The sequence below is a fragment of the Tenrec ecaudatus genome, chromosome 17 (genome assembly GCF_050624435.1).
Source record: "Tenrec ecaudatus isolate mTenEca1 chromosome 17, mTenEca1.hap1, whole genome shotgun sequence".
Classification (NCBI taxonomy): domain Eukaryota; kingdom Metazoa; phylum Chordata; class Mammalia; order Afrosoricida; family Tenrecidae; genus Tenrec; species Tenrec ecaudatus.
In genome coordinates, this window is record NC_134546.1 from 9,885,818 (window position 1) to 9,913,368 (window position 27,551).

At 43.3% G+C, this 27,551-nt stretch overlaps 1 protein-coding gene and 1 pseudogene across 1 annotated transcript; both read left to right on the plus strand.

Annotated features, from left to right (window-relative positions):
- Positions 1 to 14,860: 14,860 nt before the first annotated feature.
- Positions 14,861 to 15,629, plus strand: LOC142430275 (elongation factor 1-beta pseudogene; annotated as a pseudogene).
- An 11,277-nt stretch (positions 15,630 to 26,906) lies between these two features.
- On the plus strand, positions 26,907 to 27,304 carry LOC142430237 (large ribosomal subunit protein eL31-like). The gene has a single exon (XM_075535271.1). It carries the CDS (start codon positions 26,927 to 26,929, stop codon positions 27,302 to 27,304), a length of 378 nt encoding a protein of 125 aa, XP_075391386.1. The 5' UTR covers positions 26,907 to 26,926.
- Positions 27,305 to 27,551: the final 247 nt, after the last annotated feature.

The following is a 27,551-nucleotide window of genomic DNA, read 5'->3' on the forward strand; positions in this document are numbered from 1 at the left end:
CCACATTCCTTCTTATTCTTTTTCAAAGATAAAAAATGTATATATGTACATTTTTATATCTGCATCCTTCCGGAAAATATAAGCAAGTACTTTGAAAACCACACTGCTTCTAAACCAAACAATATATTTAAAAAAATAAAGAAATGTAGTTTGTTAAAACTGTTATTTGTTGGTTGTTTTCTCTTACAGTCTCTCTCATGTTTTAAAAATGTATTTGGCATTACAGCTATTAAATCGTGAGGCTTAAGACAGATTTAAATGAAAGAGGAGCTTATGCAAATACAACCACCTTTGAGTTGAAAATGGCACCAATTTTCTTGTCTGCCCAACACCAACATCCTGTTGAGAAGAAGATCCCCCCAATGCTCAAGGAAGTGCTTATAATGGAAACTCAGCCAGCTGAGTGTAAAACTAGGAAGGTGGGGCTGGTATTTTTGCTTCTTAGGGAGAAACTGCATCTCTGGATTTAATAGTATGATCTGCAGTGTAGGTGGAAATGGACTTCAGTGTGCCCCTTCCACAGTGACAGTCCCATTGAACTTGGTCACTAATTTATTCTTAAGAATCCAATTGCCCAGTTGTTTATTCCTATTCTCTCCCCTAAAAACAAAAACAAAACAACCTGTATACTGCAGTGATCATGTGGATCATGATTATCTTCATCTTCATCCTTTGCATGCTGATCTTTGAGCATCCTGAAACAATTTCTCATGCACTACACTTGGGCGGTAGTCAATGCCATTCTGCATGTCCCTTTCTGAGAACCATTTTTTAAAATGTTAGCTACTCGTGATAAAAGAGGGATAATCACTTGGTGGCAAATTGGTTGTAAATTGCATGTTGTAAAGAGGGTCTATTTCAACCCGGATCCATGTTAATATGTAAAATTAACAGGACCACTAGCATATCTCACAGGAGGATTTTCTATAGATTCTGACCTTTCAATTGCATGACTACCTTTGCAGTTCTCAAATCCATGTCTTTTGGGTAGTCATTTAGGAAAGAAGAAAAAGGCAATGAAGGACAGAAAAGAGTTGTAAGCTGGCATCAGTATGCTAGATCATGGGTAGCTCGATCATCAAAGAAAATTACCCAAACAACTTCCTTCCTTGGAAGTCTGTAATTTCAAGACGTGGAATGCCCACTCCCCCCTTTTCTCCATCTATCTGTCGTCTTCCCACTTCCCAGGTCTCACCATCTCGAGAGAGTGATTGCTTCTCCTCAAACCACCCATAAAATGTTCGGTAAATTTAATTCATTTGATCGCAGTCGTATGTGGCCTCACAACATTGTGTCCTTTTGAGTAAAAACTGCCAGAATTATTTACTTTGCATAGTTCTACATCTTAACTCCTAAAAGGCAGGACCTGTATTTTATATTCTCTAGCAATGTCTAACATTATGCTTAGTACCTGATGAAATATATTATTGTCCTGTTGGTGAAAATTCACCTAGCAAACTAGATTCCAACCCAAAATGCATGCACAAATCATGCCACAGTACTGGGTCTAAGCCCTGCAGGGTTTTAGAGCTCTCTCCAATCCCTCCCTGGACCTCCCACTTCCACTTCCGGTTTCCCTCTCCTTCCCTGCAGTCTTACTTTTCATTCAGGGCAAATGTTGCCCTTTTTGTCTGTTCAAGGTGAGAAAAGAAATCCAAATTCAAATACAATTTATGTTGTTGTCATTGTTAGGCGCATTGCCTCTGTTCTGACCCATTGCAACCTTGAGCACAACACAAGGAACCATTGCTGGGTCCTGAGCCATTCTCACAGTTGTTCCTATGCTTGAGCCCATTGTTGCACCAGCAAGGTCAACCCATCTACTTAAGGGACTTCCTCGTTGTCACTGCCTCTCTACCACACGTGATATCCTTCTCTAGGGTCTGGTCTCCCTGACAACATGGGAAAAGTCTGTAAGATGAGGTGTGGCCATCCTTGCCTCTCAGGGACACTCTGGTCATCCTTCCAAGATGGATCAGTTTGTCCTTTTCGCATCCGTGGCACTTTCAATATTCTTCTCTAGCGCCACAATCCAAGGGCCTCTATTTCTCTCTGTCTTCTTTATCCAAGGTCCAACTTTAACATGCACAGGAGACAACGGAAAATACCATGACATGGGGCAGGCACACCTTAGTCCTCAAAGTAACATCGTTGCTTTCCAATATTCTAAAGAGGTCTTGTGCAACAGATTTAGCTAATGCCACCCATCTTTTGACCGCTTGACTGCTGCTTCCATAGCATTGATTATGGATCCAAGCAAGACAAAATCCCTGACAACTCCAAACTTTTCTCCATTATCATATTATTTCTTGTTCCAGTTGTATTTTGATCTTCTTTATATTGAATTATAATCCATATTGAAGGCTGCAATCCTTGTTCTTCATCAGACAATGCTCAAGTCCTCCTCATTTTCAGCTAGCAAGGTTGTGTCATCGGCATATCACAGGTTATTAATAAGCCTTCTTTCAATCCTAATGCCATGTTCTTCAGATAAGCCAGCTTTTGTGATTTACTCAGAATACAGATTGAACAAATATGGCAAGAGGAACCCTGTCACACACCTTTCCTGATTTTAAACCATGCTGTACTCTCTTGTTCTATTTGCACAACTGCCTCTTGAGTCACATATAATTTCCCCAGGAGCAAAGTGAAGTGTTCTGGAATTCCCATTACTCTCAAGGTTATCCATAGTTTGTTATGATCCACACAGATGAATGCCTTGGCAGAGTCAATACAACACAAGTGGGCATCCCTCTGATATTCTCTTCTTTCAGCCAAGAGTCATCTGACATCAGCAATGACATCCCTTGTTCCATGTCCTTTTCTGAATCTGAATCTCTGGCTGTTGCAACCATTGTTAGTTGATTGTCAGCAAAATTTTACTTGCATTTGAAATCAATGATATTGTTCTGTAATTTAAGCATTCTGTTGGGTCATGTTTCTTTGGAATGGGCACAAACATGGATCTCTTTTATTCATTTGGCCAACTAGCCGTCTTCCAAGTTTCTTGGCATAGATGGGTGAATGCTTCCAGGGCTTCATCAGCTTACGGAACCATTGCAATTGGTATTCCATCAATCCACAGAGCCTTGTTTTTGGATAATGCTTTCAGTCTCTCTTGTTGAAGGGCTCTCCTCTTTCACTGCCCCTCCGCTTTCCCAAGCACGATGTCCTTCTCCAGGGGCTGGGCTCTCCTGACAACCTTCCCAAACAATGGAAGACAAAGTCTCACCAGTCATGCCTTTAAGGAGTGTTCTGGCTGTACTTCTTCCAAGACAATTTTGTTTGTTCTTTTGGCAGTCCTTGGCACTTTCGATACTCTTTGCTAGCATCGGGATTCTATTTCATAATTCAATTCCGTTTCAGTCTACCTTGTGCAATGTCCAACGTTCACGTGCATCTGAGGCATGTGAAGATGCAACATTCAGGCATAGCTGAGTCCTCAAAGTGAGATCTTTGTTCTTAGCAGTTTAAAGAGGTTTTGTGCAACAGCCTTTCCGATGCAATATGCTTTTTGGTTTCTTGATGACTGCTGCCATGAGCCTTCACTGTGGATCCAAGTAAAATGAAACCCTTGACAACTTCAATATTTTCTCTATTTATCACGATATTGTATTTTTGGTCCAATTGTGAGAGTTTTTGTTTTCTGTGCATTGAGTTGAAATCCATAGCTGCTCTACCTTCAAGAGCAAGTTTCCGAGTCTCCTCTGACATTCACTTTGGCCTTTTCTTTATTTCCTGTCTTTTTAATGACCTTTTTCTTTCTTCATGTGTGATATTCTTGATTTCATCCCACAAATGCATCAAATTTCCAGTCAATAGTGTTCAAAGTGAGATAGTCTCTAAATTCGGGTGGAATATATTCAACGTCATATTTTGGCCCTCGTCTAGTTTTCATTTTCTTCAGCTTTAACCTGAGTGACTACATAAGCAATTGATGATCGTCTCACAGTCATTGACTGGCCTTGTTTCCACTGATGAACTTGAGCTTTCTGTTTGTCTCTTCCCACTCACTGCCATCAAGTCAATGCCAACTTACAGCGACCCTCTAGCTCAGGGTAGAACTGCCCCTGTGAGCTTCTGAGAATGTTACTTTTGGGAATAGAAAGCCCTCTGTTTCTCCATGAGAGCAGCTGGTGGTATTGAACTGCACACCTTGCAGTTAGAAGCCCAGTTCATGACCACTATACTACCAGAGCTCCTTGTCACTTTCCACAGATGTATTCAGTTTGATTACTGTGCATTCCATCTGGCAAGGCCCATGTATATAGCCACCATTTGTGTTGTTGAAATACATATTTGCAATGACAAAGTTGGTCTAGCAAAAGTCTATCCAGTGATGTCCACCTCTGTTTCTATCACCAAGGCTATATTTTCCAACTTTTGAGCTTTCCTTGTTTCCAACTTTTCCTTCCAATCACCAAGAATTATCACTGTTTCTTCATTCCATGCTTGGTCAATTCCAGATTGAAGAAGTTGGTAGAATTCTTGAATTTCTTCAACACTGTCTTAGTGGTGGTTGCATATGTTTGATTGATAGTTGTATCAACTGGTCTTCCTTAAAGGTGTATAGATATCATCCTGTCACAAACAGCATGCCATTTCTCTTGAGTTTTCAACTCCCAGAAGAGTAAACCACATGATTGTTAGATTCAAAATGCTCACTACTACTCCATTTCAGCTCATTATATATCACAGGATATCGATCTTTATTTATTCTATTTAATTTTTGAAGAATTCCAATTTTCAAAGATTCATATTCTATATATTCCATTAATGAATGTTTACAAGTATCCCTCCTCACTTTGATTTGTGCATTATCAGCAAACAAAGATCGCAATAGCTTTGCTCCATCCACATTACTACGGTTGACTCTACCTTGAGGAGGCAGCTCTTCCCCAATTGTATTTTGAGTGCCTTCCAATCTAAGAGTTTCATCTTCTGGCATGATATCTGACAATGTTCTGCTGCAATTCATAAGATTTTCAGCAGTTAATCCCTCACAAGTGGACGGCCTATTTCTTCTTCATAATCTGTTCATAGTCTGGCAGTTCCATTGAAACCTGTTCACCAGGGATAAGCCTGCTGGTATTTGAAATACTATGGACATATCTTCCAGCATGATAGCAACACACAAACCACCACAGCACAACAAATTGACAGATGAATGGGCACCAGACGTAACAAGGGAATATTAATAATACAAAGGGATCAATCCACCATGAAGACATAAAAACTTCATATTCAACAATAGCTGACTCCTCTCTTTGAATTTCTACAAACCAATATCAAGATAGCCCATAGGTTCCCAAACATACTTAGTCTTTCCTGCAAAAAACAAACAAACACACCAACAACCCAGTGTTCCCCTGGACATTAAGAACTTTGTAGTATGGCCCACAATCCAGGATTAAATGAAGGCTTCTGCTTTTGTTAGTCCTCCTGGATATTTCTAGTAGCCCAAATGGGTGCAGGATCGCCAACTTTGGGAACACAGGGAGGATGAGAGAATGGAAAAGAAACCAGACCTCTTGTTAGTCCTCCTGGATATTTCTAGTAGCCCAAATGGGTGCAGTATCGCCAACTTTGGGAACACAGGGAGGATGAGAGAATGGAAAAGAAACCAGACCTCGTGTAGACTAGGCGGTACAGGCCCTGGAGCCGTCAAATTGCTATGGTGCAAAGCCACGTGATCACAGTGGTAGCATTGTTGGTGGGAGAAAAACATACTTTCAAATACTTTGCAAAATGCCTTTCCAAGTTGGGTGTGTGGAACTGGCTGTAATCCAGAGGGCTTGTTCTAACAGAGTTCTGGAAATTTCTCACGAAAACCTAGATAAAACTATGGGAGTATGATCAGACAAAGACAACACTTTTGAAGTAACAAAAACAATATAGGTCCTTTCTTTCTGGCCACGGGGAGCAAAATCACCTTGCTGGCTGGGATTGCTTAGTATCTCCCCAATATTGTGTAAGAAATATTTTTCTCTCTTTAAAGCCACAACAGTGAATCGTAATTTTAGCCGCTTCATTAGAATGTTAACGTGTGTCTAAATACAAACAATAAATATTTGGAGGTGTTGTTAAGTGCCTCTGAGTAAGTTCTGACTCACAGCTACCCTATGCAGAGCAGAACAAAACTACCCAGCCCTCCCCCTGTGGTACGGTGCTGATTCTGCTGGAAAGCAATGGTGACACTGTGTTAATCTACCCCATTAGGGTCATCCTCCTTTTTATTTTAATGCTGATCCTTCACTGTCCCCAAAATGATGTCCTTATCCAGCGACTGGTCCCACATGGTCAAAGCAGGTGTGATGACATTCCACACTATTCTCATTTCTAAGACATATCGTATATACTCGAGTGTAAGCAGACCCGACTATCAGCCAAGGCACCTAATTTTACCATAAAAACTACATTAAAAATGTGCTGAAAAACTTGGTTTATACATGAGTATGTACGGTAAGAGGTTTTTCTTCCAAGATATATTTGTTTGTTCTGGCAGTCCATGTTATATTCGGTATTCTTCACCAACACCATAATTCAAAGCCATAAATTTTTCTTTGGCCTTCCTTCTTCACTGTCCATATTTCTTTTGTTCACCTCCCCGTCAATGGGATCAGGTATCAGGCATCTAAACCCAGAATAAAGCCACACCCAAGGTGAATGGGGTGAGGCATGGAGTAGAGACCCAATGCCCATCTGTAGACAATAGGACATCCCCTCACAGAGGGGTCACAGGAAGAGATGAGCCAGTCAGGGTGCAGTACAGCACTGATGAAACGCACAACCTTCCTCTAGCTCTTTAGTGCTTCCTTCCCCCCACTACCATGACCTCAATTCTACCTTACAAATCGGATTAGACCAGAGCATGCACACTGCTACAGACAAGAGGTCAAAACACAGGGAACCCAGGATAGATAAACCCCTCACAGCCAACAAGTTGAGTAGAGATACCAGGAGGATTAGGGGGTGGGGGGTGGGGGAGAAAGGGGGAACCAATCACAAGGATCAATCTAGAACTCCCTCCCAGGGGGATGAATAAGGGAAAAGCCGGTAAGAGGCAAGAGAGGTTGATGTAAGATATGGAAAAAATAATCTCTAACTTATCAAGGGTTCATGAGGGAGGGCAGGCGGGGGAGGGAGTGGGAAGAAATGGGGAGCTGATATCAGGGGCTCAAGTGGGAAGAGAATGCTTTGGAAATGATGATGGCAGCATATGTGCAAATGTACTTAACACATTGGAGGAATGTATGGATTGTGATAAGAGATATAAGAGCCTCCAATAAAAGTATTAAAAAAGAAAAAGTCCAAGGCCAGGAACAGCTCCATACACTGGGGGCCGTTGAGTTGGAGGGTGGGGTGTCCCACGTGGGCCCGGAGGATGTGCCCCAGCCCTGCAACCTTACCAGGCAGCAATCCCTGCCCCCTCTGCCCCCGGCACTCCCCACTGCCCCACTGCCCTGCCCGCCAAGATCAGCATGACCACATGACCAAGACGCTGGGGGTGGCGGGGGTGGGGGGGGGCAGGCCTATGAAAGGGACATACTGGTGCTACATTCTAGAGAACAGACGCGGTCCGGTGTGACCGGCTCAGGTACAAGTTCCTGCGGGCCTGGAACGACCACAAGCTGCATGTCAACCCCGAGATCGAAACCCTGCAGACAAAGTGAAGAACCGGAGGTAAGTCCGAGGTCACCGAAGAAAAAACGGCCAGCAGAATGGGACTGCCACCAAATCAGCTACTGCCCCAGCAGCACCAGGGCTCCCGCCGGCCCGCCTGCAGCAAGGAGGACAACGACATGTGCAGCAGGCCGGGCCTCACCTGCTCCCCCACAGCCACCAGCCCAGGCCGGCACACCTCCAGACCCTGGGACCCTTCTGTGCCTGCACCAGCGCCAACCACAACACACACTGGCGCCAGTGGACCATCAAGGAGACCCACAGCTCCCTCTTCTGCGAAATTGCGCCCGGCTTCCTGCAGTCCTGTGACCTCAACCCAGACTCCACCCCCCGCCCCCCCCCCGCCCCCGCTCCCGTCTCCCCTCCCTCCCCCCCAGCTGAGGAATGCAGTGGACATGCTGGACAGGGGGCTCCTCTGTCCAGCTCACTGAGCTGAGGAGCTGGGTGGGGGGCTACCCCTGCTCCCAGAACATAGACCTGGGACTCAAGGATGGAGAGACCCTCTCCCATGTCCCTGGGGCAGCCTGGGGAGGCTCTGAGACCTGCCAGCAACGTGAAGAGCCCCAGGATTTCAGGCAGACGGACCTCTGCTGCTTGCTGGGAGGCTTTCAGTCCACGTGGCAAATTCTGCAGGAGAACTGCCAGGGCCTGGAGATGCTTCAGAAGTCCAGCCAAACAAAAGACCTTTTCATGTCGGAGTCACCACTAACAGGAGAGAGCGCAGAAATCTCTCCTTGGAAATTGGGATTTTCCGCTCCCCGCGTCCCCTTTCCCCACTCAGCCTCAGGGGCACAGCAATCCCAAAGGAAACCCTCTCCTTCTGGCTTGTCACCAAGAAATGAACAGAAGTGACGCTGAGCTACTGCACAAACGGAGGGACCCTCCACTGGCTGATCAAGAACTCCGACTACTGGACCAGTGAAGCAGCTGGACCTCACTGTACATATGTGACATCTCTGTGTCACCAACGTGGGGACTCCTGGGGGAAGACCTGACTAAGTAGATCACCCAGATTCCTAGCGTGGGGGTGTGGGTGGGGGGGTATCAGTAAGCCCTCTGTGTAAGGAACACTCCTTGCAGTTGTAGGCTTGTCTGCCCAGCCCCACCCCATTCCTCTCTGCCCAGCCCTGCTGCCTAGCCTGGGACTGATGTTTTTCTATGGTACTGAAGAGAACTGAAGTTGGTGGCTGAATTTTAATGAAATTGTTATTTGTGAGGGGGAAAAAAGGTCTATCTCGTGTTCCATGTACAAGTTCCACATGAGCACAATGAAGTGTTCTGGAATTCCCATTCTTGTAAATGTAATCCATAGTTTGCTATGATCCACACAGTCAAATGTCTTAGCATAGTCAATATAACACAAGTAAGCATCTTTCTGGTATTCCCTGCTTTCAGCCAAGATCCATATGACGTCAGCAATAAAAGCCCTCATCCCATGCCCTCTTCTGAATCCATCCTGAGCATCTGCCAGTTCACTGTACTCTTCTGAATATGGTTTGAATTTCTGGCAGCTCCCTGTCGGTGTACAACTGCAGCAGTTTTTAATTATCTTCATCAAAATTTTATTGTCGTGTGATATTAACCATCTTGTTAGATAAGTTCCACATTCTCTTGAGTCACCTTTCTTTGGAATGGGCACAAATATGGTTCTCTTCTGCTTCCAACATTGCGTCCATTTATTGAAACATCTCAACTGATAGTCTATCAGGTCCCGACGTCTTGCTCTTTGCCAAAGTCTCTAGTTCACTTTGACTGTCTTCCTTCAATACCATAGCTTCTTGACCACAGGCTTCCTCTTGAAATGGCTGTGCACTAACCAATTCTTTCCTTCTACCTTCTTTGCTTATTCCTCCATCATTCAATATTTTTTTCTATTAGTGGGTAGAAGACATACTTTCTAAAATAAAGGTAACATATGGCAAGTGCTAAGTTGAAGACAGGAGAAATCACTTTGGGCTAGGGATTTCAGAGAAGGTTTCTTATAGGAAGTGGTGTGTGACCTGTCATGAAGAATGGATAAAACGGGTAAGCATAAGCACAATATTTGTTTCAGGTTGACATTTTTTACAAGTTTATGATCTGGATATATGTTTCTGAAGCTTTAATAACTTTCTTCATGGATTATAAACTGCCGAATATGCCTTGGTTCCATGGGGAGATAGAGAGCAAACAAACCCCTAGTCTAGCCCAGGGGTCTGCCGATGGCAGCTCTTTAGGTATGTACATGTCACTCTGAAGCAAAATGGAAAAACATGGAAAGATTTTATTCATATAATGGTGATTTCATTTATTTGTAAAAATATATTTATGGTTTTGGAATAATTTTTAAACTGTGAGGAGGGACAGGATTGGCTCTCCTGTCTCAAAATTTTGCCGGCCTCTAGTCTAGTCAACCAGTGAATTCAGTGCTGGAAGTTTTAGGGTCATTTGTTGTGAAAATTATGAAAATGACCCCAATGATTTTTCACACGGTCACTGGCATAGAATTTTCATAGTTGCTTCCTTGAAGGTCTGACAAGGACAAGGAAGAGGACAGAGCATGAGTCTGCTAAAAATTGCCCTCCTCAACACACACACACACACACACACACACACACTCCAGTTAAGTAAAGCACTTGGCACGTGGTATCCAGCAACTTGGGTGGCACATACTCAGGATGAGCATGTGTCCCGGTTAAAGATCACAAGACTTATGCAATTCATAAATCCTTGTGAAATTCAAACACTTGAACTTTTACTCAGAAGCAGAAAAGCCCTCAGCAGAAGCAGAGCTCAATCCAAAGAAACAAAGGTGTGTTTTTATTTGAAGGAAGGAAGGAATCACTTGAAATCAAGAGGGTCTCTGTATCTCTAACCAAGCAACTATGTAGAAAGAACCCACCAGATGGCTCCCCTGTCTGCCTCAAAATCTCTACCATCTGCTGAACTATCCTGCCACTGAAGCTTCCCTTCCTTTAGTTGCGGCCTGAACTTTGTTAAACTGTATTAGACTCTTTGAGAAAATAGTTTTGATAGACTAGAGAGGATAGCAACTACAAGAGCCCGGAGAGAGAGGGATTTAGAGGTGGGATTCTATTAGCTCTAAAGATCAAGTTTCCTAGCTGTACACAGGAGAAACTGCCCGTACCACCTGATTTAAGAACCATGTCTAATTCAGCATGGGCTACAGACCTGGGTTCCTACTGCTCTCAGCCAAACAGTACACAGATAATTATAAGTCTGACAATAGAGCTTGAATGTAACACTGTGATCTGTAAAAGGAGTAACCTCTACAGGTCTTCATTTCCCTCACTCGATGTAAAAAAAAAAGGTAATTAGACAAAAAACAAAACAATAGTTTTCAGTGTTGAATAATGGGCAATGGCAGCGCTGTGATGCCCAAGAAAAGGTTAATGCAAGAGGATGTGCCCCGTGATTGTCCTGGCTCCCTTTCTGGGGGTAATTTGCTGATCGAGGGCTCAGGAAGGAGAACCCCAAATAGAGTCTGATGAGCTTCCTAGGTTGAGGAGACAAAGACCACAAACAACTAGAAAGGAGGAAGGCTTGCAGAGAGATGTGAAAGGGCAAATAGAAACTTGGTGACAGTGCTGAAAACTGCACTTGGGAGATAGGGGAAGCTTGATGATATGGGGACTTTCAAGCCATGGTAAGGGCTGATTTATTTTAAATATGGTTGGGAGTTATCGCGGACAGTTTTTAACAAGTTCTGGGTTGAATTACATTTTAAAAAGTCACTCTGGTTGTTCTAGGGAGACGAGACTCTGGGGAAGAGGAAAGCAGGGTGAAAGCAGACCCGTTAGAAGACAATTATAATCTTTTAGGCAAGAAACCATGGCCATGACAAGAACAGAGGCTGGAAGGGAACAGATTGGAACTATATCAGTGGAAAGTGTTTTCCACTTACTTAATGTCAGCAATGTATTCCCCCAAATCAAACAGTCTGCACAAAGACAGCAAGAACTTATTCTCCACTGTTTGTGAACTAGAAAAAATGATAACACATTTCTTACCAACCCACCCACTACCACCACCATTGCTGTCAAGGTTATCCCTACCCATGGGGGCCCCGTGAGTGTCAGAATAGAACGATGACCTGCAGGGTTTGATGGCTGGCTTTTTGAAAATAGATCATGAGCTCTTTCTTCTGGGGAACTGTTTAAATGGAGTTTCCAATGTGGTTTTTTTTTTGGTTTTTTTTTTTTTACTTAGCAGCCAGGTGTACAATGGGACTCCTGTTGATCCATTGTTACAGTTGGCAGGTGCCTGTGAGTGAACCGTGACTCATAATTAACTCTATGCACAGCCTCACTGCCATGAGACAATGCTAACTCACAGTTGACCCTCTGTGGGTTTCCAAGACTGTTACTGTTGATGGAAGTAGAAAGCCCAGTCTTTCTCCCGTGGAGCTGCTGGTGGTTTTGAACTGCCAACCACGTGGAGAGCAGCCTCACTAGTAACCACGACACCACCATCGCTCCCAGGGAATTTTTTAAAGTTTGTGGGAATTTTTCATTATCTTTTAATTCCACTTTCCATGAACTTTTCGAAGCCCCTTCATATAATAGAACGCAATACCACCCAGGGCTGTACCTCCTCACAAATATTCCTATGTCTGAGCCTATTATTGTAGTAACTATGCCACTCCATGCTGTTAAAGGTCTTCCTCTTTTTGGCTAACCCTGTGCTTTACTAAGCATGATGTTATTCTCTAGGATCTGGTCCCTCCTGGTGACCTATTCCAAGTGCATAATAAGACAAAGTCTTGCCACCTTCCTGTCTAAGGTTCATTCTAACAGCCCATGGCACATTTAATAGTACTGTCTTTTCTCCTTTGCCCAAATTCAAAAGCATCAATTCTTCTGCCTTCCTTATTCAATATCCAGCTTTTGCATGCATATGCAACAATGGGAAATTCCCTGGCTTGGGCCTGGTACACTGAAGTCCTTCAAGTGGCATCTTTGCTTTTTAATAGTTTAAGGAGATTGGTTCCAGCTGATTTTCCAAGAGGTCACGGAGATATTTACATTCAATTCAAAGTGTCATTTGACTCCCTGACGGTCACTTCCACGGGTGTTGAATGTGGATTTAAGTTAAATGAAGTCTTTGATGTCAATTTTTTTCTGTTTACCATGTTGTCATTTATTAGTTCAGTTCTCAAGACTTTTATTTTCTTTATATGAAAGTGTAATCCACACTGAAGAGTTTGATCTTCATCAGTAAGTGTTTGAAGTCCTCTTTAATTTTAGCAAGTAAAGTTGTTTCAACCCACACCCCTGGCAATTTCTTTTTGGGTTTGCTTTGTTTTGAAATAATTTTATTGGGGGCTCGTACAACTCCTATCACAATTCATCCATCCATCCATTGTGTCAAGGACATTTCTACATTTGTTGCCATCATTATTCTCAAAACATTTGCTTTATACTTGAGCCCTTGGTGTCAGCTCATTTCCCCCTCTCCCTTCCCTCCCCTATCCCTCATGAACCTTTGATAATTTATAAATGATTATTATTTTATCATATCTTACACTGCCCGACATTTCCTTTTACCCACTTTTTTGTTTTGTCCATGCCCCAGGGAGGGGATTATATGGAGATCCTTGTAATTGGTTCCCCCTTTCTACCCTAGCTTCCCTCCACCCTGCTGGAATCGCCAATCTCACCATTGGTCCTGAAGGGATCATCTGCCCTGGATTCCCTGCGTTCCCATTCCTATCTGTACCAGTGTACATCCTCTGGTCTAGCTGGATTTGTAAGGTAGAATTGGGATCATGATAGTGGGGGGCGGGGGGAAGCTTTAAAGAACTAGAGGAAAGTTGTGTGTTTCATCGTTGCTGTACTGCACTCTGACTGGCTCATCTCCTCCCTGCAACTCTTCTGTGCTACCTACAGATGGGCTTTGGTTCCCCACTCCACACTCACCACCCCCCATTCCCAATGATATGATTCTTGGTTTTTTGATGCCTGATACCTGATTCCATCGACACCTCATGATCACACAAGTTGGTGTGCGTCTTCTATGTGGGCTTTGCTGCTTCTCAGCTAGATGGCTGCTTGTTTATCTTCAAGCCTTTAAGACCCCAGACGCTGTATCTTTTGATAGCAGGGCACTATCAGCTTTCCTCACCACATTTGCTTATGCACCCATTTGTCTTCAGCAATCATGTCAGGAAGGTGAGCATCATGGAATGTCAGTTTAATAGAACAAAGTGTTCTTGCATTAAGGGAGTACTTGAGTGGAGGCCCAATGTCCATCTGCTACCTTAATACTAAACCTATAAATATATGCACATAGATATATTTCCCCATCCTCATATATAAATATATTTACATATGGACATGACCAAGGCAATTTCTTTTTTGGCATGCCAGATGTTTAATTATTACTGATGCAGAGAATAGGTGGTCATCTTCTACTTCCCTTTGGTTTGCATTTATTCTGGGATTACTGAAATCTATGTCCACATTTTAAATTCTGCTTCACTTTTGAGAGAACAATTTTTTCCTCCATATGTTAGGTTTACTTATTCAAACAAACATGAATCAAATTCCTACTGTGGGCTGGCAGTGCAGTCCACTCAGATTCAGGACCTCCTGGCTTTCATGCTGTGGAAGAAAAGGAAGAAAGTGAAATCCCTCATGGGGAAAGAAATATATATGTGCTTCTTAAATATGTATGTGACTGTCTACTCTGCTGGCTTTCATGGTACTTAGGAACGTGAGTGTAACATTTGGAGTGATTTAAACATTCTTCTTGAAAAGAGGTGGGTATTTGTTTCTGTCTGTAATGAACATGATTGTCTTTGCATATTTTGAAATGAGAGCATGAATTGGGTTGTTTTCAATCCCACAGTTTAGAATAAAGGCCACAACAATGAAGGCAAATTGTTATGAATAATGCATTATTGCATGCTAGAAGTTGAGCTGCAACAATATGGGTAGTAAGTAGATCATTTAAAAGTAAAGTTTTCCAGAGTAAAATAATAAGTCATCCAGACACCATAATATGAAAAATGGAAAAATTATTCTGATAATTAACTTCTAGTTTCACTTGTTCTGAGTCTCTGTGGACCTAAGGGTCAGAATGTTTACAGCCCATAGTACCATTCATATCCTAACTAGGGCTTTTTGCGTTTTTAAAAATACTTTTATTGGCCTTTCGCGGCCCTTTTTGTCCCATCTCCTAGCGTTCTGCCGTTCCCTCCGCTGCCGCCCACCTGGTCCAGCCGGCACCATGGGTTTCAGAGACTTGAAGAGCCCTGCTGGCCTTCAGGTGCTCAATGACTACCTGGCCGACATGAGCTACATCGAGGGGTATGTGCCATCGCAAGCAGATGTGGCGGTGTTTGAAGCAATCTCCGGCCCTCCACCCGCTGACTTGTATCATGCCCTATGTTGGTATAATCACATCAAGTCGTACGAAAAGGAAAAGGCCAGTTTGCCAGGAGTAAAGAAAGCTTTGGGCAAGTATGGCCCTACTAATGTGGAAGACACCACAGGGAGTGGCGGTGCAGACAATAAGGATGACTACGACATTGATCTCTTTGGATCTTATGATGAGGAGGAAAGTGAAGAAGCAAAGAGGCTGAGAGAAGAAAGCCTTGCACAGTGTGAGTCACAGAGAGCCAAGAAACCAGCCCTTGTTGCCAAGTCCTCCATCTTACTCGATGTGAAACCGTGGGACGATGAGACCGATATGGCAAAATTGGAAGAGTGCGTCAGAAGCATTCAAGCAGACGGCTTGGTCTGGGGCTCATCCAAGCTCATTCCGGTGGGGTATGGAATTAAAAAACTTCAAATACAGTGTGTAGTTGAAGATGACAAAGTCGGTACAGATATGCTGGAAGAACAGATAACTGCTTTTGAAGACTATGTGCAGTTCATGGATGTGGCTGCTTTCAACAAGATCTAAACTCCCTCCTGGATGGTTGCACTTAAATAAATGACTAAAGGACACAAAAAAATACTTTTATGGGGGACTCTTATATCTCTTATCACAATCCATACATTCTTCCAGTGTGTCAAGCACATTTGCACATATGCCACCATCATCATTTTCAAAGCATTCTCTTCCCATTTGAGCCCCTGATATCAACTCCCACTTCTTCCCCCTCCTTCCCTCACCCACTCTCCCTCACGAACCCTTGATAAATTATAGATTATTTTTTCCATATCTTACGTCAACTTCTGTCACCCCTCACCCACTTTTCTGTTATTCAACCCCTGGGAGGAAGTTCTAGATTGATCCCTGTGATCACTCCCCCGTTTTCCCCCTCCCCTCACCTAATCCTCTTGGTATCTCTACTCTCCTTGTTGACCCTTAGGGGTTTACTAGCCTGGATTCCCTATGTTCAGGTTCTTATCTGTAGCAGTGTACATCTTCTGGTCTAATCCAATTTGTAAGGTAGAGTTGAGGTCATGATAGTAGGGAGAAGGAAGCACCAAAGAGCTAGAGGAAAGTAGTGTGTTTTATCGGTGCTATACTGCACCCTGACTATCTCATCTCTTCCCTGTGACCCCTCTGTGAAGGGATGTCCAATTGTCTACAGATGGGCATTGGGTCTCCAGTCCATGCCCGACTTCCCCCATTCACCTTGGGTATGGCTTTATTCTGGGTCTTAGATGCCCAAGGCAATTTCTTTTTTTAATAATTTTATTGGGGGATCATACAACTCTTATCACAATCCATGCATACATCAATTGTGTAAAGCACATTTGTACATTTGATGCCCAAGGCAATTTCTTAAAGAAAATTATAACACAATGAGATGTCTTGCTATCAGTATTAAACTATGTTAGGATTTTAAGTGCTTAAAACATCACTTCCTGATCTTCAAAAGATTAACACTATTCTTGCATGCAATCTAGTAATTTGATTTATAAACAATGGACTCTACAGTTTGAACATTATAACAAAAAGATTTTATTTACAATGTGTGGTAGTTAATATAGTTTTTTGTTAATTCGAGGATTAAAAGTGTAGAGGTGGAGTCTAGTCTGTCAATCAGATCATAGCCAATGAGTCCTTAGTGTGGGCATTGTCTTCTCCTGAGAATTCTGGGAAATCTGGTATTCCTTCTTGGAGGTGGGAGACACTATCTCTCTCTGCTGACTCCCTGTGAGATATCTCTGAGGAGAAGCCACGTGGCCCTACCCTGATGCTGACCTCTGGGTCAGAGAAGCCACATAGAAACCCCTGGTAGCGTGGAGATGCTTACAACGCCACTGGATCCGAAGACTTTCTACACACTAGCCTGTAATCATCCTGAATTTGGCATCATTGCATGTGTTTCATAAGACTGAGGAGGACTTTGTAGATTGGTATCGGATATATGGGCTAATATCGGACTTATGGGCTTGTACTGGACTGGGTTGGGATACTTTCTGAATGTACAGTTTCTCTTGTATATAACCCACTTTTTTATTCACATCTGAGTCTCTATGAATTTGGTTCTCTAGTTTACCTGGACTAACACACAATGCATTTGGACAAATAACATGTGACAATAGAACCTTTTGTAAAAGACCTGCAGGCAAATTGTTTTCAGTAACAATTACTAGGCTATGACCTGCAATGAACTATTGCTACCTGCCAGGTTGGAAGCCTGAAGGAGTTCAAGTACGGCAGAGGAGAGTGAATTAAAGCAGGTCTGATTTGTCATGAGTTGCAGAAGGTAGGTTGGGTCAAGTTGGGTGAAGAAAGGGCCATTTGAGGAAATGATCAGACCCGCTGTGGTGATGCACTAGAAGTAAGTGTCTAAAGGGAACTGAAGGACTGACACCGAGTGGCACTGTACTGCTCTCCTATTGTCAACACCACTCAAGAGGGCACTCAGTAACACGTGGCTGACCATCAGTGACCTCCTAAAAAAAAAACTTCATGTAACTTTGATGAATTATAGTTAAAATATAACTCAAGACTTTCCCATACACCGTTCTATCCGGAATTTTTGGGAATGTATACATGGAAGTTCCTATATACACGTAGTTGCCCAAAGTTGTCTCAAGAGATAGATAAGCACATCTGTGATTTCGGTATTAGAAACCAGGAACTATAAAAACAAAGAGGATATGTGAATTAAGGGCTTGTTCTATGGTGTTCACTTGTATTTTTAAGGTGGAGTTCTAGGTTTGACAGATGGGTTGGAAGTGGGATGGAAGAGATGGGGGCTGAGTAGAGGTTGATTGGCCTGAGCAGCTGGGATGATGCCATTTACTATGAAAGCAAAGGAGAAACTTTGTCGACATGTAAGCTGAAGTATATGAAGAAGAATGAGGCATCAAGATGGGAGGAAAACTTATGAAACACTTGCAATGTGCAGATGACACCACCTTGCTTGCTGAAAGTGAGGGTGACATCTCAAGGTAAAGAAATCCAAAGCCTCACAACCAGATCAGTAGAGAACACCGTGACAAACAGAAAAGACCGACGTTGTCAAGGATGTCATCTTGCTTGGATTCACAAGCAAGGCTCATGGAAGCAGCAGCCAAGAAATCAAACAATGCAATGCGCCGGGTAAATCCACAGCACAAGAACTCTTTAAATTGTCGAAGAGGAAGAGCGTCGCTTTGAGGACTCAGGCGCACCTGACCCAGGCCACGGTATTTTCAGTCGCTTCGTAGGCATGTGAAAGTTGGACATTAAGTAAGGAAGACGAGGAAGGATTGAACTATGAAATTGAATGGCGGTGCTGACAAAGAATACCGAAAGCCTCACGCACTGCCAAGACAGCAAACAGATCTGACTGAGAAGATGCACAGCAGGGATGTTCCTTGAAGGGCAGATGTCGCATACTTCAGTCGTCTTAACAGGGGAGACCAGTCCCTGGAAAAGGCCATCATGCCTGATAAAGTTGAGGGGCAGCAAGCAGGAGGAGGACCCTGGACAAGTGACTGCAGCCACGGGCTCAGTCATGACAACGGCTATATAAGGATGGCACAGGACAGGGCAGTGCTTTGCCCTGTGCTTCTGGAACCAACTGGACGGCACCTAACAGCCGCAACATTCTAGACGATAAAAGACAGTTTGTAATTTTTGAGTTTTTCCCACTTCAAAAACCTTACGGTCCAGAGTCGTTGGACACCCCATTCTACTTCCATAGTCCTGAATGGTTTATACATGTCCATTTACTCATTCTTACTTCACATGATTTCTGATTTTGATGGTTGGCAAAAAAAAAGAGAGCCTGGTATGTGTTTTAAACAGCATGGGGTGAGTTGCCTCATATACACCCTGCAATAGTGCCAGAGGAGGGTCCAAAGTGCAGATCAACTTCGCCCTGGATAGTCAGAATGCGTTCCAGAAAAACACAGGGTAAAAAAGTCCTTCAGGGATCTGTGCGCTCGTGGGCATCTTTGTACCCTGCCAGGCCATTCCAGTGATGCGTGACCCCGATCTGCGCTGACCGTGCCGAGAGGTCACTTGGGTCCAGAAAGGAGTGAGTTAGATAACATCGACAGCAGAGAATAGAAAACGGTGAGCTATTCAAAAGAGAGCGAACTATGTATTTTGATCAAAAGAGGCCTTTGGCAATACCATTTAGAGTTGTTTCTTTCTTTCTTTCTTTTAAAGATTTCTATTTTTATTGTCCTAATTTTTCTTTTTCTTTTTTTAAAATCATTTTATTGGGGGCTTGTACAACTCTTATCACAATCCATACATGCATCCATTGTGTCAAGCACATTTGTACATTTGTTGCCATCATCATTCTCAAAGTATTTTCTTTCTACTTGAGCCTTTGGTATCAGCTCCTCATTTTCCCCTCCCTCTCCCACCTTCCCTCCCTCACCCATGATAATTTATAATTTTTTTCATACAGTTGTTTATAAAATCAACACATTATGAACAAGTCAGAAAATGCATGTAATCTAGTCATTCCTAAAGTTTGCCCATCCTTCCTTTAAATGCCCAAATAACAATTGATAGAATCTCTTCCCCTGTGTGATGGCATGATGTCTACTGGTTTATCAGATTTCCTGGTCTGAGCATTTCTTGGACGTTCTGGCAGGGTGCACATGTGTGAACTAATCTAGTCGATTACCTTAGCAGGCCAGATTTCTTGAATCCACGGCTTCCTTTGTTTCAGCGACCCTCTCCACAACTCCTGCATCCATCTGGGCTGCTGCTGACAATGCCAGTTCAAGTGGATGAACTTCTTCACCAAAAGAAGAGAGGCTATTATGGCTAACCAGAGTGGACTGAGACTTTTAGGACAGGAAGAAATGGTAATGCCTAGAAGAAAAAGGAAAAAAAACCAATTAGATACAACTGAATATAGACTTAGGAATTTTCACTGTATCCACTAATGGCCCTTTATATGAATTATGCTCAGTCTCCTGGTCAGAGTGTGTTGTAGGGCCAGTTTGTGTCCTCATGGTCAGGACTCCAACTTCTCGCTGAAGAATACAGCAATTCCAATCATCCTGACAATCTCTATAACTTTACAGATACATCGCTTTGGCCCTAATAAAGACAGCCTTTCAAAAATAATCATGCCATACACAATAATGTCTTCCATCTCCTTTTAGATTAACCTTTTCACAACCAGAGACCCACTGAAAGATGTGTTTTTGGATTTTTTTAATATAACTTAAGCGTTCCAGCCTCCAAAGGTGAATACAGCCATTTCCTCTAGCAGTGTAATAAGCTATAGCTTGGATATTTGGGAGTTAATTTGTCTACATTTCCCCTCTTTTTCCTTTTTTTTAATGTAATGTTAAAAAAAAAATCCTTGATCAGTTTAAGTCAGGGCTGGAAGTCAAAGTTCCTGGGATCCCCTGCCCGAACCTTGCTGGTTCATGTGGGATTGTATTCTTAGAATTCACGAACCAAAGAGCAAAGAGAGAAGCCCCTCTGTCAGCTTTGGGTTGAAAAATTCCATGGAAGGAGTCTGATTGGACCTATTCCTTAGGGCTAAGGGAATTCCAAACCCTGTGACTGGTAGCTCTGGAAACACTGCACAGAAGGGGAGAAGAGCAGGGATGTGATGGTGTCATGAGGAAAAGAGAAGCGATGTGAGCATGGGAAAATAACGGTGTCAATTCCAGCTGGTCTTGAGCTTCCTAGTTCAACCTCCTAGTTCATCATCCCCCTAAGACACATTTCTTTGTCTGATGCTGTGAAGCTGGTGCCTCCAAACCTAAAGCTTCCTGAATAGGCCCCAGATGCAATAGCAAATTCTGACCTATTCTCTCTCTACTTCTGTGCTTCAATGGCATAGTCAGAGTTGATCAGACTTAACAAAGATTCATTGTATCAAATAAATAGTTGGTTTTGAATATAATGTTCAGTATTTTTAAAAGGTCCAGGAGTTGAGTTTAATGAAACCTCTTCATAGACAGAATATTTTCATGTTTAAATTATTACTGAAACAATTTCCTTGAATATCTCTACTTAAAACCATCTAACTACTTAGAGTTAATGAAACTCAATTCCATTTAGTGAGGAAACTGTACACCTAAATGTAATGTAGGAAACCCAGTTGTAATCTCTCATTCTATCCTTTACTCTTACTTCATAACACTTATCACCATTTTAGTTATATATTCATATATGTGACTATGAGCTATTTCTTTCTTTAAAAAATTATTTTATTGGAGGTTCATACAACTCTTATCACAATCCATCCATCCATTGTGTCAAGCACATTTGTACATTTGTTGCCATCATCATTCTCAAAACATTTGCTTTCTAGTTGAGCCCTTGGTATCAGCTCCTCATTTCCCCCCTAGCTCCCCCAGCTATTTATTTCTGTGTATTGAATCATCTCAATACTTAGCTGCTTAAAACAGCACACGTTTATTATCTCCCAGTTTCTATGGGTCAGGCATCTGGCACAGGCAAGATGGTCTCTCATAAGGCTGCAATCAAAATATTATTTGAGGAATGTCTCTCCTGTAAGGACTCAACGAGGAAGAATTTTCTCTCAAGATCACTAAAAATGTTTGTTGCAGATTCACTTCCTCGCAGGGCTGGGATTGTTTCTTGATGCTGTTGTGTCTGTTGGCTTCCCTGTGACATGGATCTTTCCATCAAGCATCTTGGATCACGGTGCCAAGCAAACAAGAGGATCAAAAAGAGAGTGCCACTAAGAGAGGGAGGGCCCCAGGGAGAGAGACAGTTAGCAAGGAGGCAGCCGTAGTCTTTTATAATACAATCCCAGAAGTGATAGCCCATCCCGGTACAGTGTTCTACTTATTAGAAGTCATTCACTAGGTCCAGCCCACACACAAGGAGATAGGATTCTATTAGGGCCTGAGAGCCTGGAGTGGAGGATTGTTGGGGGACATTTCAGAAACTCCCTGTTGCTTTATTTAATGCTTCTTCTCCTTCATCGCCTCATTAAATGGTAGAGCCACATCTGCTTTTTCATGGTGTTTTTTTTTTTCATGGTGTTTTTTTCTAATCTCTTGTAAAATCTGTCCTAGAAGAAACACAGCTAGCGGAAGGGTCCTTTGAGGCACAAATGGTGAGGCTTTGTCTTGCTAACCTAGGAGGAGTCATCAGGAAAGGTTACTCACTGAAGAAGGACATCGGGTTGGTTCAGCAGAAGGTCAGCAAAACTGAGAACAACCTTCCGTGGGATCCAAACACTCTCTGCCATCCAGTCCCTCCTGACTCAGAGCAACCTACTCCAGTGGGTTTCTGAGACTGTGATTGATAATGGGAGCAGAAAGCCCAGTCTTTCTCTTGCAGAGCTGCTGGTGGTTTCAAACTGCAGACCATGCAGATCGCAGCCCACGCAGAACCACGGCACCTCCAGTGCTCCTTTCTCAATGACACAGACACAAACACATCAGAATGGGCTCCAACGTAGCAGAAATCATGGAGCTGGGGCAGGACCAGGGAATGCTTTATTCTGTTATATATAAGGCTTCCATGAGTCAGAGAGTAGAAAAACAACCACGGGAGAAAGACTGGGCTTTCTACTCTTGTAAGTTACAGTCTCAGAAACCCATGGGAGGTCATTGTGAGTCAACATTGAGTAGATGGCAGTGGGAGTGAACAAGAAGATGAATCATGGCACATGAAGAAAAATTGACCTTATCAAAGGTGTTATCTTGCTTGGAGCTACAATCAGAGCTCACAGAAGCAGTAGCGAAGAGATAAAAAGACGCACTGCATTGGATACACGTGCCACCTAAGACCTCTTTGGAGCACTGAAAACCAGGGAGTTTACTTTGAGGGCTAAGGTGCTCCCGACTCAAGCCATAGTATTTTCAATTGCATGTGAATTCCATACGCTTGTGAAAGTTGGATAACTAAGGAAGACTAAGATGACCGAAGGAAAATCAATGCATTGGAATTGCGCGTTAAAAGTACCATGGAGTGCCAGAAGAACAAACAAATTTGTTGTGGAAGAAGTATGGCCATAATGCTCTTAGGGGAAGGAGGTTGAGACTTAGTCTCACGTACTTTGGATTTGTTGTCACGAGACACCAGTCCCTTGAGGAGGACCTCATGCTTGGTAAAGAACAGAGGCAGCAGAAAAGAGGAAGGTCCTCAACAAGATGGATTGACACTGCGATGTACCAATGGGCTCAAGCCGAGAACCAGTTGTGAGGATGGTGCAGGACCGGGCAAAGCTTCATTCTGTTGTGCACAAGGTCGCTATGGGTCAGAACCAACTCTTGGGCATTTAACAACGACAACAACAACTCTTAGGTACCTAACAACATCAACGTGTTATGAGTCATAACAAGGAAGCAGAGTGCAACATATTAGGACACAAAGTGCCTATACATTAGTGTTGAATGTTGTATTTGCAAGCCGACTCTGCTACCCACCATATTGACTTTGGGCAAACAGCTACTTTTCTGAACTCCAGCTGTCCCACTGAAAAGTGTCAAGAATCGTTTATACTACTTGAGACATTTTCCTTTCTTTTTTTAAAAAAGGAGGTGAAATTCACGTAACATAAACGTAACCACCCTAAAGATGACAACACAATTGTATTTCATACAATCACCATGCTGTGCCACTATCGCCTCGATGTAGTTCAACAACAACCCTCGCTTCATTACGCAGCTGTGCCGTATTTCTCCTCCTCACCCCAGCCCCCAATGACCAATTTACAAGCATACTAGAAGTTTGAAGGGATTTACCTATTCTGAATAGTTTATATTAAAAGACTAATACAATGTGTGTCTTTCCACCCTCATCTGGTTAAATGTTCTCAAGAGCATGTCTCTCGTAGATGATTTTGTTCATAGGTTGGCTCTTGTTTGGCTGCAGTTCCACCAGTCTCTATGGGACTGGTAAATCAAGTCTTTTTTTTTTTTTTTTTGTAGTTTGTTCAAGGATCGTTTGTTGGCCCTTAGGAGTGTTTTCCAGTCCAGTCTGTTGGGGCACCACGCCCTGGCCCCAAAGTCCACTTTCAGCATTCCCTGGGGACCTTGCCACTCCATTCCCTTGCTGTTCCAATGCACTCCCCCAGTGCTTTGCCTCAGTGTGGTGGGATCAGGTCAGGTGCAATTCCCACACTGTGTCTCCGGTGCTGTCCCCTGTATCGCCCTTGGTCACTGAGGGGCATCATGTATCATAGTGGGGCCAGCCATGTTGTTCTCTCTGTGGACTGGCTGCTCTAATCAGGAACATCATCCTCACGGCCTGGTGGACCAGGCTGTGCTCCACTCTCTCCTCCTCCCCCTTCATCTGCTCCCATGTGCTCTGATCAGATATGTCCATCTCCTGGAGCTGCAGAATCAATGTCGTCCTTTGAAACAAATTCTTCTTGGGGGAGGGGCAGGAATCCACTTAATTTTTGGTGCTGGGGCCAGCCTCCCAGACCTCTCCACTGGTTCCCTACTCATTTTTTTTAATTAGTAAACATTATTTATTACATTGTAAAACTAATTTAGAATATGATAGCTCAAACTAAGAAACAGTTTAAGGTGAATTTTGTATAAAGAAGAGGAAAACAAAGAGTAGCAACTGGTTTTATTCTGATCCAGAAATGTACAATAACTGCATAAACATACAAATGCTAAACACAGACGGAATACCACTTTTCAAGGATATTATGAGAGATATCCACAGGGTTGGGAGGAAGTCTGGTCATTTTTATGAATTTGAATTTTGTTCTACATTTTTCTCTCACTCTGAGCAGGACACTCTACTGTGATCTGGACCAGAGTAATTGATGGTGGTATCAGGTACCATCTAGTTCTTCTGCTATCAGGATAGAAGAGGTTTGTGTGACTCATTAGTTCTTTGGACTAATTGGTTTCTTAAATCCTTGATTTTCTTCACTCTTCTTTGCTCTGGATGTGAAGAGACAAATAATTATATCTTAGATGGGGCTTGTAGGCTTCTGTAAGGTCCCGGTCACTACTCATCAAAGTAGGAGGTAAAGTACTATCTTTAAGAACTAAGCTATGCACCTATCCAGACATCCCCTGACTTGAGGTTATGTGAGGGCTACATATTGCTATATGTCATATGTATGTACTGACTTAAAAAAGAGCTCTCTAGGCCAGAGAACAGACCAGTTAGCATTCACACAGCACTTTCCCACTGGTCCCAGTTCCCACAGGATGACATGGTGAAAGCGTAATGTCACCCAGAACAGATAACATCTTTGTACGATAGAAGAGGAACCTCAGAGGTATGAGACTTGTAGCTGTACATGAGGCTTCTAGAAGATCTGCTTAGCCTCTCCAGAAAGAGAGAGGGAGATTTGAAAGGGAGAGGGAAAGGGAACGAAAGAGCAAACACCTTTGGGGAGCGAGGCACATAGTCCCAGGGTAGTTAAACCTCTACCTCTTTCCAGAGCGATCCAAGGCAGGCTCGTCATGCCATCAAGCCAGTGCTCCTTGATCAGGGAGCTCAGGTAGTGCAGAAATGTGCAAATATTCATGGAGATTTGCATCCCAATAGTAAGTATCCAGTTAAAGTTACCTCCCAACATTTCCATTCATTAGTAGGATATCAACATCCCATCTTTATACGACATTACATGGCCTGGCAAACCTTTCCCCACAGATGCCGATGCTGTTGAGAGACCAAATATGCACTAGCCACAAGATACCCCAGGTGAACCAAACCAAAGAACAGACCCACTGCCCTGTGTTGGCGGGAGGAAAAGGCTCAGTCTTTCTCCCAAGGAGCTGCGGGTGGTTTAGTACTGCCGACCAAGTGAATCGCAGCCCAGTGCGTAACCACTCTACCACCAGAGGGAGGTGAACAGCATCTCTGATTGTAGTACATCATGTGCGTTTTCATTTGGTCATTTTCTGGGTCACAACTCAGTTCAGCAATCTACTGACTGCTTTCTGGGGCTTTTCTTATAATCTTCTATATAATTTCTGCAGTTGGGAGAGTAAAAAATCTGTGTGGTAACTAGATAAGATTTTTCACTATTAACTAATAGTTCTCCTATATAATTTTATCCAAAATGATGATGCCAAATTCTTTAAAGGTTCTGTTCATACTTGGACCAGAAAGAGTCGTGAGACCATATGATCGCCCAAAGCCTGTTCCCCGGTGGAGTCTCTCACTGGAAGGAAACTAAGAGAGACTTCTATGTGTCTGCTCCAAGCCTGCCCCAGATTGAGGGAGGAGAGAGGGAAAAGAAATCGAATCATACGGCAGAGGAGGATTGTCTGACACATGGCAACAGAAATGGAGAAAGGACCCGAGGGAGGTTCTGATATTTGTAGGTGAGATTTAGGATCAGACTTGGTGACTGAATGCTGCCTGAGGGACAAGGGCGGGGGAAGGAGGGGGTAGGCTAGAGTGACTGAGGTTTCTAAATTGTGTGCTGTGTGACCAAAACATTTGAGGAGAGGTTATAGAGTAACTGGATGTTGTAATAACAGCTTGTACTTTCTAGCTTGGTAAAAATATTTGTGGTTCTAAGGCTATAACAGAACAACTAGAACTGGAATTTTAATTAATAATTATGTTGTTAACTTCCTGCATTTTTTATTGCTTTCTATAGGAACCCCAGTGTGTGAAATTGGCAGGGCATTTGCCTCTTATGTCAACACTCACCCCAGTCCTACTTCAGGGGCATGTGGGCATGGGGCAATCCCACTAACTAAGAAAATACGCTTTAGGGGGTTTGAAATGATCGTTCTTTTAAGTTTGGTTCTACCCATGCTTTTCTCCAGGTCGTTTTTAGAACATCCAGGGGGAGAGGTCCCGAGGAAACCCTCTGTAAAGGCTGCAGAGGTCTTGGTATATAAGATTTGAGAGTCATCGTATAGAAACGGGCATCACTCCTTTCCAGCCTGGTCCCGGCGCTATGGCTCCCGCGAAGAAGGGCGGTGAGAAGAAGAAGGGCCGTTCGGCCATCAACGAGGTCGTGACCAGGGAATACACCATCAACATTCACAAGCGTATCCATGGCGTGGGCTTCAAGAAGCGTGCCCCTCGGGCGCTCAAGGAGATTCGGAAGTTTGCCATGAAGGAGATGGGGACACCAGATGTACGAATCGACACCAGGCTCAACAAAGCTGTGTGGGCCAAAGGAATCAGGAACGTCCCGTACCGCATCCGTGTGCGGTTGTCCAGGAAACGAAACAAGGATGAAGATTCCCCAAACAAGCTCTACACACTGGTCACCTACATGCCCATCACCACTTTCAAAAACCTACAGACCGTCAACGTGGATGAAAACTAGTGGCTGATTCTCTAATAAAGGTTTTTAAACTGCCAAAAAAAAAAAAAAAAGAAACGGGCATCAAAACCAAAGCTGAATCCATCCGAGTGTTTGGCTGCAAACCACCGCAACCACCCTGGTTAGTTTAAGCAGGAAAACATGTTATTCAAGATCATGAAGCGATGGTTCACGGAATCTCTACCAAGATGAGACTCGGTGGCCAGAAACAACCCTTACATCACACTGCAGGAGGGGGCCACCCACACTG